At 54.2% G+C, this 14556-nt stretch overlaps 1 protein-coding gene across 3 annotated transcripts in view; it reads left to right on the top strand.

Moving 5' to 3' along the window:
* The window catches only part of SCNN1B (sodium channel epithelial 1 beta subunit), an 87194-nt gene extending 75943 nt beyond the window's left edge, over positions 1-11251 (top strand). For 2 of the 3 annotated variants that reach the window (XM_003916672.4, XM_009196153.4), the window contains exons 6-13: positions 723-886; positions 1187-1294; positions 5150-5267; positions 6561-6636; positions 6725-6782; positions 8228-8289; positions 10037-10112; positions 10363-11251. In XM_003916672.4, the coding sequence (XP_003916721.2) occupies positions 723-886; positions 1187-1294; positions 5150-5267; positions 6561-6636; positions 6725-6782; positions 8228-8289; positions 10037-10112; positions 10363-10743 (1043 nt within the window). In that variant the 3' untranslated portion in view covers positions 10744-11251. Of the gene's footprint in view, positions 1-722; positions 887-1186; positions 1295-5149; positions 5268-6560; positions 6637-6724; positions 6783-8208; positions 8290-10036; positions 10113-10362 lie in introns of all 3 variants that reach the window. The other variant, XM_017953254.3, reaches the window with a different exon arrangement.
* The last annotated feature ends 3305 nt before the right edge of the window (positions 11252-14556 follow it).

Genomic DNA, 14556 nt, shown 5'->3' with positions numbered 1-14556 from the left:
AGTCAAGTGGGGAAGGAAGACAGACAATAAAAGAAGAATCACACAAATGAGGCAGGTACTCAGAAGGAAAGTTCCAGGGCTAAGGAGAGCGTACAACCAAGACCCTGACACCTCGTCTGAGCCATCAGGGAAGGTTTCTGGAGGAAGTGATGCTGGTTGAGATCTGAAGGAAGAGCACGTGTTTCTAGGGGGAAGGGAAGTGGCAGAGACAGCACTCCAGATTAAGGAACAGCACTCCAGATCGAGGAACAGCATTCCAGGTGAGAGAACAGCATTCCAGAGCAAGAAACAGCATTCGAGGTGAGGGAACAGCACTCCAGAGTGAGGGAACAGCATTTGCAAAGGCACAGCAGGAGGAAGGCGTGCAGAAGCTCGGAGGCATTGAACGGTGACAGCGAGGGCACCTGTGGTGTGAGGCGGGGTGGTGTGGGTGGGCCATGGCCATGCCGTGCCTCCTAGATCTACCTCCTGATCAGAAAAGAGATCATGGAGAGGCAAGAGACACCCAGGGAGGAGGCTACGTCAGAGCCTGCCTTGGAGATGATGGGGGCTTTGCAGAAGGCAAGCAATATTTGAGTACTGAGTTTTTGCAAAGTGGAGCCAGCCTCCTTGGCGGTCCCTGGAAGTCCCCTGGCTGGAGGGAGCTTGGAGAAGTGGGTAGTGGGGTCTCCTTTCTGCCTCAGGAACAAGTTCAGGCAGCCCTCACCTCACCCTCCCCACAGGCCTGAAGTTGATCCTGGACATAGGCCAGGAAGACTACGTCCCCTTCCTCGCGTCCACGGCCGGGGTCAGGCTGATGCTTCACGAGCAGAGGTCATACCCCTTCATCAGAGACGAGGGCATCTATGCCATGTCGGGGACAGAGACGTCCATCGGGGTACTCGTGGTATGTCCGGAGCCCAAGGGCAGTCCTAGAGGGTCTGAGGGTGGGGGCCCACCTGTCCAGGGCCAACTTCCCTTGGCCTGGGAGGAGGAGATCCGGGCCCCCCAGCCCTGGCCTGCCTTCCTTTTGGCTGGAACCCCCTCAGGGTGGCCAAGCTTTAGGGGAAGGTGAGCCCTCTGGCGCCCCCTCTGGCACTTGCAGGGGTCCACAGCCCTCTATCCCCGCATGCTTGATGGAAGGCAGGTGCAGAAAGGGTTTCCTGGAGCGACCAGGGCCCCACTCAAGCAACCCCTCTAAACCCAGGACAAGCTTCAGCGCATGGGGGAGCCCTACAGCCCGTGCACCGTGAATGGCTCCGAGGTCCCCGTCCAAAACTTCTACAGTGACTACAACACGACCTACTCCATCCAGGTGGGAAGGCGGCGCACACCTCATGCCCCGGGGCCCCTGTCAGGGTTTATGGGGTGGAGGCCTCAGTCCTCCGGGAGAACTGGCCCCAGCAAGGCTGGCTCTGCTGGGCTTTTGTAGGTGGCCACGGGGCACCCCTGGGCCTGTGGGACCAGTCACCTTCCTGAGCTCTCTCACCAGGGCCTAGGACTGGCCACTTCTCATCCCCACTTGAGCAGGTGTGCCCTTGGGGACGCCCAGGGGAATATAGGGATCTTACTCTGTGGTTTCCCGAGATGAAAACAAAAAATAGCAGCTAACACCATCAAGCTTTCACTGCGTGTGAAATGCCGTGCTAAGGGCTGGAACACATTCCATCATCGTTTAGTCTTTCAACCCCCTCCCCCCATGAATCCATAATATACTAATGACAGCAGCATTTATTGATAAACTAATAATAGCAGGCTTACCATGTGTTAGGCAGTCACTGTTGTAAGTAATTTACATACATTACATCATTTAACTTTCACAACAACCCTAAGATGTAGATGCTATTATCATTCCCATTCTAGGAATGAGGAAATTGGGATTGGCAGACCCCAGTTCAAATGCATCATCAATTTACCTAAGAAATCCCCCTACTTTTTTTTTTTTCTTAAGATGGAGTCTCACTCTGTCACCCAGGCTGGAGTGCATGATCTCAGCTCACTGCAACGTCCGCCTCAGGTTCAAGCAATTCTCTGCCTCAGCCTCCCAAGAAGCTGGGATTACAGGTGCCTGCCGCCACACCAGCTAATTTTTCTGTATTTTTAATAGAGACAGGGTTTCACCAAGTTGGCCAGCTGGTCTTGAACTCCTGACCTTGTGATCCACCCACCTTGGCCTCCCAAAGTCCTGGGATAACAAGCATGAGCCACCATGCCCGGTCTTTATTATTATTATTTTTAAAGAGATAGCCAGGCATGCTGGCTTATGCCTGTAATCCCAGCACTTTGGGAGGCCAAAGCAGGTGGATCACACTTGAGGTCAGGAGTTCAACACCAGCCTGGCCAACATGGTAAAATCCCATCTCTACTAAAAAATACAAAAAAAAAAAAAAAAAATTTAGCCAGGCGTGGTGGCACACGACTGTAGTCCCAGCTACGCAGGGGGCTGAGGCAAGAGAATTGCTTGAACCTGGGAGGCGGAGGTTGCAGTGAGCTGAGATCATGCCACTGCACTCCAGCCTGAGTGACAGAGCGAGACCCTTGTCTCAAAAAATAAAATAATAAAATAAAAAAGAGAGACAGGGTCTTGCTCTGTCACCCAGGCTGAAGTGCAGCGGTGCCATCATAGTTCACTGCAGCCTTGAACTCTTGGATTCAAGTGATCCTCCTGCCTTAGCCACCCTAGTAGCCAGGACCACAGGCATGAGCTACTGTGCCTGGCTAATTTCTTAATTTTTAAAATTTTTTGCAGAGACAGAGTCTTGCTATGTTGCCCAGGCTAGTCTCGGACTCCTGGACTCAAGCAGTCCTCCCACTCTGGCCTCCCAAAATGCTGGGATTATAGGCATGAGCCACTGCACCCACTGGAAGTCCCTCTTTGTATCTGCCCTCAATCCTCTTTGCTATAGCTGGCAGCTTCCTTCTTGTCCTGATCTCCAGAGTTAACCCAGACGTGCCCCTAGTCCTGGCCCCCTTGGAGAGGGCAGATTGAATCCTTGCAAAGGTGACAAAAATGACCACTCACTGATACTTCCTCTCCAGCCCAGTCTGCGTTGGCAGATCAGTGCACTGAGGCATAACAAGAGGGCAGCCCAATGCCAGCCTCAGTGTCTGGGTGCCCGAGCATGGCATGGTTTGCCTTTCCCTGTAGTCACAGGAAATGACCCTCCTGGTGCCCACCTGCCCACCCATTGCTTGGCTGGTTTGGCCACCTCGCGTCTGGAGGGACTTCTGCCCATTATGGAGAACTCTAGCCGTCATCTGAGCCTCTGGAGGGACAGACAGACAGGGCAGTACAGGGAGGTGGGAAACATGGAGAAGAAGGCGCCAGCCCCAGAAACTTCATTCCAGGAAAACTGCGCTTCTCGTTTCTTCCGGTGTGGTAGCCACCCAGGCCAGAAAACTTAGCCAAGAGCCAGGCCCTGATCGGGAGCTCTGCCCATCCCCATGGCCACTCCAACCAGGAGCCGGCTTGAGCCCACCCCATCCTCCGTCACAGGGCCTGGGAAGGACTCCCGCTTTCCAGATGAGACAGAGAGGTCTACAAGAATATAAGACACCTTGGTGGGGCACGGTGATGCACACCTGTAGTCCCAGCTACTCAGAGGCTGAGGCGGGAGGATTGCTTGAGCCCAGGAGTTTGAGGATGCAGAGAGTTATGATCACGCCACTGCACTCCAGCCTAGGCGACAGAGTGAGACCCTGTCTCAGGAAAAATACAAAAAAAAAAAAAAAAAGTAAAAAAGAGGCTGGGCGCAGTGGCTCACGCCTGTAATCCCAACACTTTGGGATATCAAGGTGGGTGGGTCCCCTGAGGTCAGGAGTTTGAGATCAGCCTGGCCAACGTAGTGAAAGTTGGTCTCTGCTAAAAATACAAAAATTAGCCAGGTGTGGTGGCACATGCTTGTAATCCCAGCTACTCCGGAGGCTGAGGCGGGAGAATCACTTGAACCCTGGAGGTTGAGGTTGCAGTGAGCCGAGATCATGCCACAGCACTCCAGCCTGAGCAACAGAGCAAGACTCCATCTCAAAAAAAAAAAAAGAATGTAAAACACTTGCTGGAAACCCAGCTCTGGCTCCTCCTGGCCATGCCATTTAATCTGCCATCCAGCCCCGATTTCCTGCCCTCAGGAAACCACAGACTCATTAGGGACAATAGAAAGGCAGCACATAGGGACCTGAGACAGAGACGCAGGAGGAGCAGAAGGGGACTCAGGGGCGCAGGTGTGGAGGGCGGGGCTGAGTGGAGAGAGGTAGGGAGGAGCTGGCCAGGGCTGTATCCAGGAGCCCAGGGTAGTCAGGACCTAAGAAACTGGATAGACAATGAAACACCAAGAACCGCTGCCTCCATCCGTGCAGCGCTTCCCGAGAACCTGATGTGGCCCTGAATCCTCCCTCCCAACCTCAGGAGACAGGTGTCCTCAGCACCCTATTTCACCTATGAGTAAACCGAGCCCCAGAGGGTCATGACTCACCCTAGGACACATAGCTGGTCTCTGAGTGGACTGAAACCAGGTCAGAATGACCTGAAAGCCCAGTATGTTGGGGCCGAGTGAGTTGAGACTCATCACATCCAGCCTCCCGGAGGCTGCCCAGGAGCCCTCTTCTTCCTCGCCCCACCAGGAGATGTTCTGCAGACCAGTGGGCCACTCACTTCCTCTGTCATTGACTGTGCGTCAGGACGCTCAGAGATCATCCTTCTCCTGGCTTTCCCTGGGCATTTCCCTCTGGGAGGAAGGAACGCAGAGCTAGCCTGCCTGGCTTCCTCGGCGGCCTATCAGGGTGCATCTGTGTCAAGTGCTTGGATGGAGGCTGGCATCCTCATAATGAGAGCTCTCTGAGCATTGGCTTTATTATCAAGAGCAAGCTGCTCTTCCCCATGGTGAAGGGTGAGGACCCCAGCTCTGAATGGTGAGACCTGGGATACTGGGGTCTGGCCTAGGTCCCTCTGCGGGGTCCAGGGACCTGCTGGGAAGCCCAAAAGCGTCCAGGACTGTGGGGTCTGTAGCTGCAGCCAGTCATCTCAGCACAGCTTCTCAGCCCTGGAGCACCTCCGCCAGCTCCCCCAGCTCCCTTAACCTGGGCATCACTTCTCTGGACACCCCGGTGTTGGGATGGGGACATCACTGACCGTGCCTGTGTTCTCTCCTTATGAACCCCCTACCCCCTACAGGCCTGTCTTCGCTCCTGCTTCCAAGACCACGTGATCCGTAGCTGCAAGTGTGGGCACTACCTCTACCCACTGCCCCGTGGGGAGAAATACTGCAACAACCGGGACTTCCCAGACTGGGGTGAGCGGGGACACAGGGGGATCGGCACTCCAGCCACCTGGGGCCACAGAGGCTCTGACCACAGAGGAGGGGGCAGAGCTCAGTGCCCTCAGCAGAGTCCAGAGATGTGCCCAGGGTGGCTCCTCCGCAGTCTGAGGTCCCTCCTACAATCCCTTCCCAGGCCTCCTTTCTGCAGGAACCCAGCCTTCTCTCTGCTCCTCAATTTCATGAAGCATGGGCTTGAAACACATAGGCATAGGGTGCACGTGTCCTTGTGGGCCTGTGTCTGTGTGCCAAATGCTCGCACACGCGCAACCCTAGGCATGTGGCTGCTGGCGAGTGTGTGCTTGCACTCATGTTTTCAAGTGCACACATGCAAAGGCATTTCCGTGCTTGCGTCCAAACGCACAGGAGCCGTTCGTGAGTGTGGTGGGTTGCTGTGTGTAGGTTTATGCACAGGCACAAATCACTTCCAGGGTCTGCATTTGTGCACTCTGGCTTTAGTGCACTCGTGTGTATGTGTGTGTGTGTGCACGTGCATGTATGGATAAGGCCATGCGTCCCTCTTCAGCATGTGTGTTCATGTCTGTGTGGGTTCACTGGGTCTCTCTGCAAGGCGCTGGGTGGGAGGGGAGGGTGAGGAAGCCATTAGCATGATGGTGGCCTCCAAGGACTCGAAACCTGAAGTCACAGTGGGAAGAAGAGCCCTGCTGGGCTCACAAGCAATTGGAGCTGGGGCCTGGGAGCCCTGGCGGTCTGGAGTCCAACCACCGATGAATGTTGTCAGCAGGGTGCAGTGGCTCATGCTTGTAATCCCAACACTTTGGGAGGCTGCAGCAAGATGATCAATTGAGGCCAGGAGTTCGAGACCAGCCTGGCCAACATGGCAAAACCCCGTCTCTAAAAAAAAAAGAAAAAAGAAAAGAAAAGAAAAAAGTAAAAGAGAGAATAAAAAGAATGCTGTCAGCAGGAGACTCACCACTTACAACCAACACAAACTAAACGGGAAAAACGTTACTCCTTCCAGTCACCCACCCTTTGTTCATGACCCCATAACCCCGTCCCCCAGGCAGGGATGGGGATGGCCGGCAAAAGGAAAGCTGCTCTGACCGGCCTGAGCTGGGACCCAGGCCAGACTGGGGTGAAATGCTGGAGGTCGGGGGCTGGGTAGGGAGCGGTGATTGTTCATGACACCTCCTCCCGCCACCTGACCACAGGGCCAGGAGAGCAGAGGGGCCAGCCAGAGGCTCAGCAGGGGACCGGGGCTAGAAAGCCCCCTCCAACCTCTTGGCCGCCTCTCTGTCTCCTGCGCAGCCCATTGCTACTCAGATCTGCAGATGAGCGTGGCGCAGAGAGAGACCTGCATTGGCATGTGCAAGGAATCCTGCAAGTGAGTGCGGGTGGGCGGGCACAGCAGCGGGCGGGCATGGAGGGGCATCGCTGGCAGGGACCGCAACAGGCCTGACCTTCTCTTTCAGTGACACCCAGTACAAGATGACTATCTCCATGGCTGACTGGCCTTCTGAGGCCTCTGAGGTGAGACAGTTGGGGGCCGAGTTCCTGGCCCTCAGCTTTGGGCTGGGGACAAGTCTGGGCATAAGATGTGGGCTATTTGGAAATTTGGAGGGGGTGCCTTTTTCCCTCCTTCTCTCTTTCCCTCCTTCCTTCCTTTGTCTGCTTTATTTCTTCCTTCCATCTTCATTCCTTCCTTCCTCCCTTCCTTTTCCCTTCCTTTCTTCCTTCTCCCTTCCTTCCTCCCTCCCTCACTTCTCCCTTCCTTCTTCCTTCCTTCGTCCCTTCTTCCTTCCTTCATTCCTTCCCTTCTTCCTTCTTTCCTTTCTCCCTCCCTTCTCCCTTCCTTCTTTCCTTCCTTTCTTTCTCCCTCCCTTCTCATTTCCTTCCTTCCTTCTGTCTTTCCTTCCTTTCTTCCTTCCTTCTTTTCTTCCTTCCTTCCTTCTCCCTCCCTTCTCCCTTCCTTCTTTCCTTCCTTTCTTTCTCCCTCCCTTCTCATTTCCTTCCTTCCTCTTTTCTTCCTTCCTCCCTTTCTTCGTCCCTCCCTGCTTCCTTCTTTCCTTCCTTCCTTCTTTCCTTCCACCAATATTCTCCCAGGCAGTGTGCTATGTACACAACACAGAATTAGACAGACATAATCCTTTTAATAGGAGAAGGCCAAGATCACAAACAGAAATAAAATCATTTCAAAGTGTGATTATGGCTGTGAAATAAATAAACAGGTGATGGGAGAGAGTAACTGGGGGAAACTACTTTATTTTTGTATTTTTACTTTATTTTTTATTTTTGGAGACAGGGGCTTGCTCTGTCGCCCAGGCTGGAGTGCAGTGGTATAATCACAGCTCACTGAAGCCTCGAACTCCTGGGATTAAGTGATCCTCCTGCTTCAGCTGTGGTCCTCAGCTGGGACCACAGGCATATGCCACCAGGCCTGGCTAATTGTTAAACTTTTTAAAGAGATGGAGTCTCGCTATGTTGCCCAGGCTGGTCTTGAACTCCTGGCCTTAGGCAATCCTCCCACACCAGCTCTCCCAAAATGCTGGGATTACAGGCATGAGCCACCATGCCCACCCTCTGGGAAAGCACGTTAGATAGCGTGGTCAAGGAAGGTCTCTCTAAGAAGGTGACATTGGAGCTGACACCTGGAGGCAGAGGCTGAGTCAACATGGGCAGAGCTGAGGAGGATTCCAGGCAGACGGAGCAGGAAGCATGAGGACCAGAGGTGGGAAAGAGCCAGACAGGGTGGCCAGGCCCGCTGGGGAAGAGTCTGGAGACCCGAGTCCCTTCTTCCCCAGAACAGCAGCCACAGCTTCCACTACAACCATCCTCTTGCTCCCCATCCAAATTGTGATTCCCCCAGGGGCCTTGGGAAGGGACAGGGCTGTGGTCTACCTCCCCCAGGGAGCAGGGCCATGACTGGGAGGGATGCTGCAGATGGCAACTTTTGCAGCCGCCTTCTTGGGTTCCAGGACTGGATTTTCCACGTCTTGTCTCAGGAGCGGGACCAAAGCACCAATATCACCCTGAGCAGGTGAGCCTGAGCCTGGGCGGGGCTGGGGAAGCAGGGAAGAGGGTCCAGAAACTCAGGGCAGGAGTTTGGACACAGGACAGCTCCTCAGACACCTTCTCACATGGGTCAGACCCAGGAGCAAGTCTCCAGGAGGAGGCACTAGGAGTGAAAGAGGAAAGGCAGCCACAGGGACTCTGAGTCTACCAGCTGCTAAGGAGGAGCCTGTGTTTCCCTCTGTCACTGTCCACCCAGCCATCCAATCATCCTCCATCCTCCACCCACACACCCAGCATCCTCCACCCATTCATCCTCCATCATCCACCCACACACCCAGCCATCCTCCACCCATTTCATCCTCCATTCTTTCACCCACGAACCAGGCATCCTCCACCCATTCACCGTCCATCATCCACCCATGCACCGAGCCATCCTCCATCCATTCATCCTCCATTCTCCCACCCACACACCCAGCCATCCTCCCACTCATTCGTCCTCCATCATCTACCCACACACCCAGCCATCCTCCACCCATTCATCCTCCATCCATACCAGCATTCCACCCATTCATCCATCCATCCACCTTCCATCCACCCATTCCATCCATCCATTCTCCACCTTCCTTCATCCATCCATTCCATTCATCCATTCTCCACCACTGTCCATCCATTCCATCCATCCATCCCTCCACTGGCATCCATCCTCCATCCACCCTTCCACCATTCATCCTCCATCCATCCACCTTCCATCCATCCATTCCATTCCATCCTCCATCCATCCACCCTTCCATCCCTCCATTCCATCCCTCCATCCACCATTCATCCTCCATTCCATCCCTCCATCCATCCACCATTCATCCTCCACCATTCCTCCATCATCCACCCTTCATCCTCCACCATTCCATCCTCCATCCACCCTCCACCCTTTCCATCATCCTCCATTTATTCATGGATCTTTCCATCCACTCAACAAAAACATTAGTTGAGCACAAGAAAGACACACAGTCCAAGCTAGCAGGAGTTCAGGGGGCAAACATATGCAAAAAGGGCTTAAGGAGAGGAGGGTCTGAGTACAGCAGGGAAGGAGCCTTAGTCTGCCTGAGAGATAAGGGAGGTCTGCGTAGGGAGGTGGCGTTGAGTGAACTCTCCAAGGAGGAGTAAGTGCTGTTCAAATAAGAAGAGGCACCAATGTCCAGGCAGAAGACAAAGCTTGGAACCCTGGAGACACGAGATAGCACAGCCTTTCTGAGGACCACCACGTGGGAGGGGAAGCCCACACAGCCACCCCTTTCTGTCCCAGGTGCAGTGAAGGTGCTCATGGCTCAGTGAAGAGCTCTGTACAGAGTCACTGCGTGTAACCCGGGCCACCCTGAGGGTACAAAGTGGGGAGCTCGGAGCAGATCTTTGGGGCTGTCCCAGGCCAGAGTGTCCTGTAGGGAACTGGTAGGCAAGGGGTAGAGGAAGGGGGCCATAGGATGGGTGCTGGGTGGAGATGCCCAGAGGGGCTGGGAAGGGCTGCACTTGCAATTCTTGTTTGGATTTCACCACTCATGGGAGCATGCATGAGAGAAGCTCAGGATAGAGGAGGGCTGGGGCGGCCATTCCTTGGCTGCCTTCCTGTGTGTGTTCACGTGTGCATGTGTGCATGGGTGTGTGGGTGCATGTGGGTGCATACGTGTGTGCATACATGTGGGTGTGTGTGCATACATGTGGGTGTGTGTGCATACATGTGGGGATACATTAGTCCTGGCCCTTCTCGCTGCCTCCTGCAGGAAAGGAATTGTCAAGCTCAACATCTACTTCCAAGAATTTAACTATCGCACCATTGAAGAATCAGCAGCCAATAACGTGAGTTTGGGAGGCTCCTGATACCCCAGCACTGCCCTGCCCTGACCCCTGCACCCTGAGGGTGGGGGAAGGGTTCTGAGCCCTATGGAGGGATTAGGAGATCCCCAAAGCAGTCCCAAGTTATTCCCCTGGGCCAAGATGGTCACCGCCTCCCATTCCCACCCAAGAATCACCTCCCAGGAACCTGTGAGTCTGGGCTAGAGGCAAGAATGTGTGGCCTGAGCCCACCCCAGCTCCCCGTTCCCCACAGCTCGTCTGGCTGCTCTCGAATCTGGGTGGCCAGTTTGGCTTCTGGATGGGGGGCTCCGTGCTGTGCCTCATCGAGTTTGGGGAGATCATCATCGACTTTGTGTGGATCACCATCATCAAGCTGGTGGCCTTGGCCAAGAGCCTACGGCAGCGGCGAGCCCAAGCCAGCTACTCCGGCCCACCACCCACGGTGGCTGAGCTGGTGGAGGCCCACACCAACTTCGGCTTCCAGCCTGACACGGCCCCCCGCAGCCCCAACACTGGGCCCTACCCCAGTGAGCAGGCCCTGCCCATCCCGGGCACCCCGCCCCCCAACTACGACTCCCTGCGTCTGCAGCCACTGGACGTCATCGAGTCTGACAGTGAGGGTGATGCCATCTAACCCTGCCCCTGCCCACCCCAGTGGCTCGAACTCACTGAGCAGCCGAGACTGTTGCCCGAGGCCTCACTCTATGGTGCCCTCTCCAAAGGGTCGAGAGGGTAGCTCTCCAGGCCAGAGCTTGTGTCCTTCAACAGAGAGGCCAGCAGCAACTGGCCCGTTCCTGGCCAAGGGCTCCGTAGGATCACGGTGCTGGTGCAGGATGCAGGAATTAGTTGTATCTTCACCTGGTTCCTACCCTCGTCCCTACCTGTCCTGATCCTGGTCCCGGCCAGGCCCTGGAGACCCCTCAGAACACCTTCTCCTGGTGGCAGACCACTTCCCTCCCAGTGCCAGTCTCCGTCCACCCCAGAGAGGAACAGGCAGGCGGGCCATATGGTCTTCTCCTTCCGGGCCTTGGCTGGCCTCTGGGGCAGGGGTGGTGGAGAGATGGAAGGGCATCAGGTGTGGGGACCCTGCCAGGTGGCACCTAATTTACTCTAGAAAATAAACGCAGAAAACACTGAGTCCAGCTGTGTCCAGTTCGTTTGACTGGGCAGCCGGGGTGCCCTGATGGCAGAAGGGCATCCATAATGGCTTGAGAGAGACCAAAACTGGTTTAAGGGAAAGGGTCTCAAGCCCCTCCTTCCACTGCCAGCTCCCAGGCCAACACTCATTAGCCCCTGCCTGGGTTGTGTGCCCATCTCTGACCCAGTCAGTGTGGCCAGCTAGATAAGCTGCTCTGATTGGTCACACCTGAATTCATCTGCCCAGACCTGAAGCCAGTTTGGCCCCCAGGAGAATCACATGGTCCAAGGGTGGCGGGGGCACAGTTCCCAGGGTTGCCAGATAACAATCAGGCTGCTTGGTTGAATTTGAATTTCAGATATACAAACTGAATTTTTATTATTATTTTTTTGAGACGGAGTCTCACTCTCGCCGCCCAGGCTGGAGTACAGTGGCGCGATCTCGGCTCACTGCAACCTCTGCCTCCTGGGTTCAAGTGATTCTCGTGCCTCAGCCTCCTGAGTAGTTGGAATTACAGGTGCATGCCACCACGCCCAGCTAATTTTTGTATTTTTAATAGACAGGGTTTCACTATGTTGGCCAGGCTGGTCTCAAACTCCTGACCTCAGGTGATCCTCCCACCTCAGCCTCTCGAAGTGCTGGGATTACAGGCGTGAGCCACCGACCCCGGCTGAAAAACTGATTTTTTAGTATATGTACATCCATACAATACTGGAGACACATACAAATAAATCATTTGTTGTTTTTATTGAGCATTTTATACATATATATTTTTATAGAGATGGGGTGTCATGGTGGCACGGGGTCGCCCAGGTGGGAGTGCAATGGCATGATCATAGCTCACTGTAGCCTCAAACTCTTGGGCTCAAGCCATCCTCCCACTTCAGCCTCCTAAGCAGCTGGAATTACAGGTGTGCCCTACCATGCCTGGCTAACTTTTTAAAATTAAATTTTAATTTTAATTTTTTTATTCTGTATTTTTAATTGCCAAATACAGTCCCCCAGAATCTTAAGGTCCCCAAAGAGAGATCAGGGAGCTGTCCCCAAAGAAGAGTATGGTCTGGCAGGTGCACATACAGCACTGCAGCACCCTGCTATCACCCACCAGGCCCCTGGTGATGAAGGAGAGGCTGGCTTAAAGCCTAAGCCTCTGAGGGCCCAGCCTTCCTGGCCTACGTCACCTGCGTCCCTTGGTCTGGAGGGTAAACAAGCTGGCCTCCAAGTGCTCAGGATGGCACCTGTTGGAAGAAGGAGGTGCCACAGAGTCGGTGCCACCTCAGTCAAAGGCAACGTTGCTAGGGGCTGAGTAGGGAGGGCTGAGTAGGAAACCGGGTTTCCCAGCCTGGCGCCTGGCTAGTCCGCAGGCTGGGCCCACCACTCTTGGTGGTTACCACCCTCACTACTGTGATTACTGCTTTTATTACTAGCAGTAGTAGTTGTGGCCACATTCACTGTTACCATTTGTTGTTATTAAACAAGGACTACATTGGATCAAGTACTTATCGTATGCCAGGCACCATGCCAAGAACTTTTTAAATCTTACTTCACTCTCATAACCACTGAGAAATAGTACAATAGCATCCCATTGCACAGGTAAGTACACTGAGGCTTAAGAGGTGAAGTAAGGTACTCAAGGTTTGTAAGTGACAAAGCTGAGACCCCGGCCTCACCCTTTGGGTGCAAATGGTCATAACAATACCAGTCCCTTACAGGAGCCCAGAGCTTTCGTATCTATTCTCTCATTTCAAGCTAGGGGGCATTATTATCTAGCCCGCGTGGCAGCTCTTCAGTCACATGTCAATTTGAACAGGTTTAAGCTACAAAGGGAATTCATTAGCTCTTGTAGGAAAAGGGTTTCAGGCACGGCTGTATGCAGGGGCTCGCCCAGATCTGGGGTTTCTTTTTTCTTTTTTCTGAGATGGAGTTTTGCTTTTGTTGCCCAGGCTGGCATGCAGTGGCGCGATCTCAGCTCACTGCAACCTCTGCGTCCTGGATTCAAGCGAGTCTCCTGCCTCAGCTTCCCGAGTAGCTGAGATTACAGCTGCCCACCACCATGCCTGGCTAATTTTTATGTTTTAGTAGAGACGGCATTTCACTATGTTGGCCAGGCTGGTCTCGAACTCCTGACCCCAGGTGATCCACCCACCTCGGCCTCCCAAAGTGCTAGGATTACAGGCATGAGCCACCATGCCTGGCCTAAGGTTTCTTTTTTTCTTGTTTTGAGACAGGGTCTCACTCTGTTGCCCAGGCTGCGGTGCAGTGGCACAATCACGGCTCACTGCAATCTGAACCTCCCGGGCTCAAGCAATCCTCCCACCTCAGCCTCCCTGAGTAGCTGGGACTACAGGCATGCACCACCACGCCCGGCTAATTTTTGTATTTTTTGGAGAGACAGGGTCTTCCCATGTAGTCCAGGCTGGTCTTGAACTCCTGGTTCATGCGATCCACCAGCCTCGGCCTCCCAAAGTGCTGAGATTACAGGCATGAGCCACCACGCCTGGCCCTAGCAGGTGATTCTATGTTGCTGTCCTTCTTAGAAAGGTTTCCTCCATGTGCTGTTCTTTCTGAGTATCTCTTTACACCTGCAGTTGCAGCCCTGTCCCCTCAGCACAGCAACTCCAGGGGGAAGAAGGCTCTTCCTGCACATTTTCCCAGCAATAGCCCCAGGAATGAGGCTCATTTGGACCCGCCCAGGGCCCATGATCATCCCGAACAGGCCACGGCAACAGGGAATGGATGGAGATACTGCCTGGCCGGCCCTGAGTGAATCTATGGAGGGCGGCCCTTTACAGACACCTGTGAGAGGTCCTGTTCAGAGACATCTTGGAGCTGCCTGTAGATTGTGAGGTCAGGACCAGGCTGAGGGTGAGCATCACCTTGCCATCCCTGCTCTCGGGGGGCCGTGAGGGCCAGGCCGTGGTGCAATGGCCTCATTGCTAAAAGTCATTCCCCTGCCCTCTGGATCTAGCGGAGAGAAATGCTGTCCTGCTCCTACTCTGAGATTCCTTTTTTACGGCTGGAAACTTAGGCTGCGGAGACCAAATTGCCCAGAAAACAGCATTCTGTAAATCCTAACTCTACCCCAAAAAGGAAGGTGGGTTACAGATGCCAGACGACTATGAAATTAACACTGTGGGCTGGGCGCAGTGGCCCATGCCTGTAATCCCAGCACTTTGGGAGGCTGAGGTGGGCGAATCACTAGGGGTCAGGAGTTCAAGACCAGTCTGGCCAACATGGTGAAATCCCATCTCTGCTAAAATACAAAAATTAGCCAGACATGGTGGCACATGCCTGTAATCCCAGCTGCTC

This window comes from Papio anubis, chromosome 18 (genome assembly GCF_008728515.1).
Source record: "Papio anubis isolate 15944 chromosome 18, Panubis1.0, whole genome shotgun sequence".
In the NCBI taxonomy this organism is placed as follows: Eukaryota; Metazoa; Chordata; class Mammalia; order Primates; family Cercopithecidae; genus Papio; species Papio anubis.
Note: the sequence above shows the minus strand (reverse complement) of the source record. Positions and strands in the feature narration are given on the sequence as shown.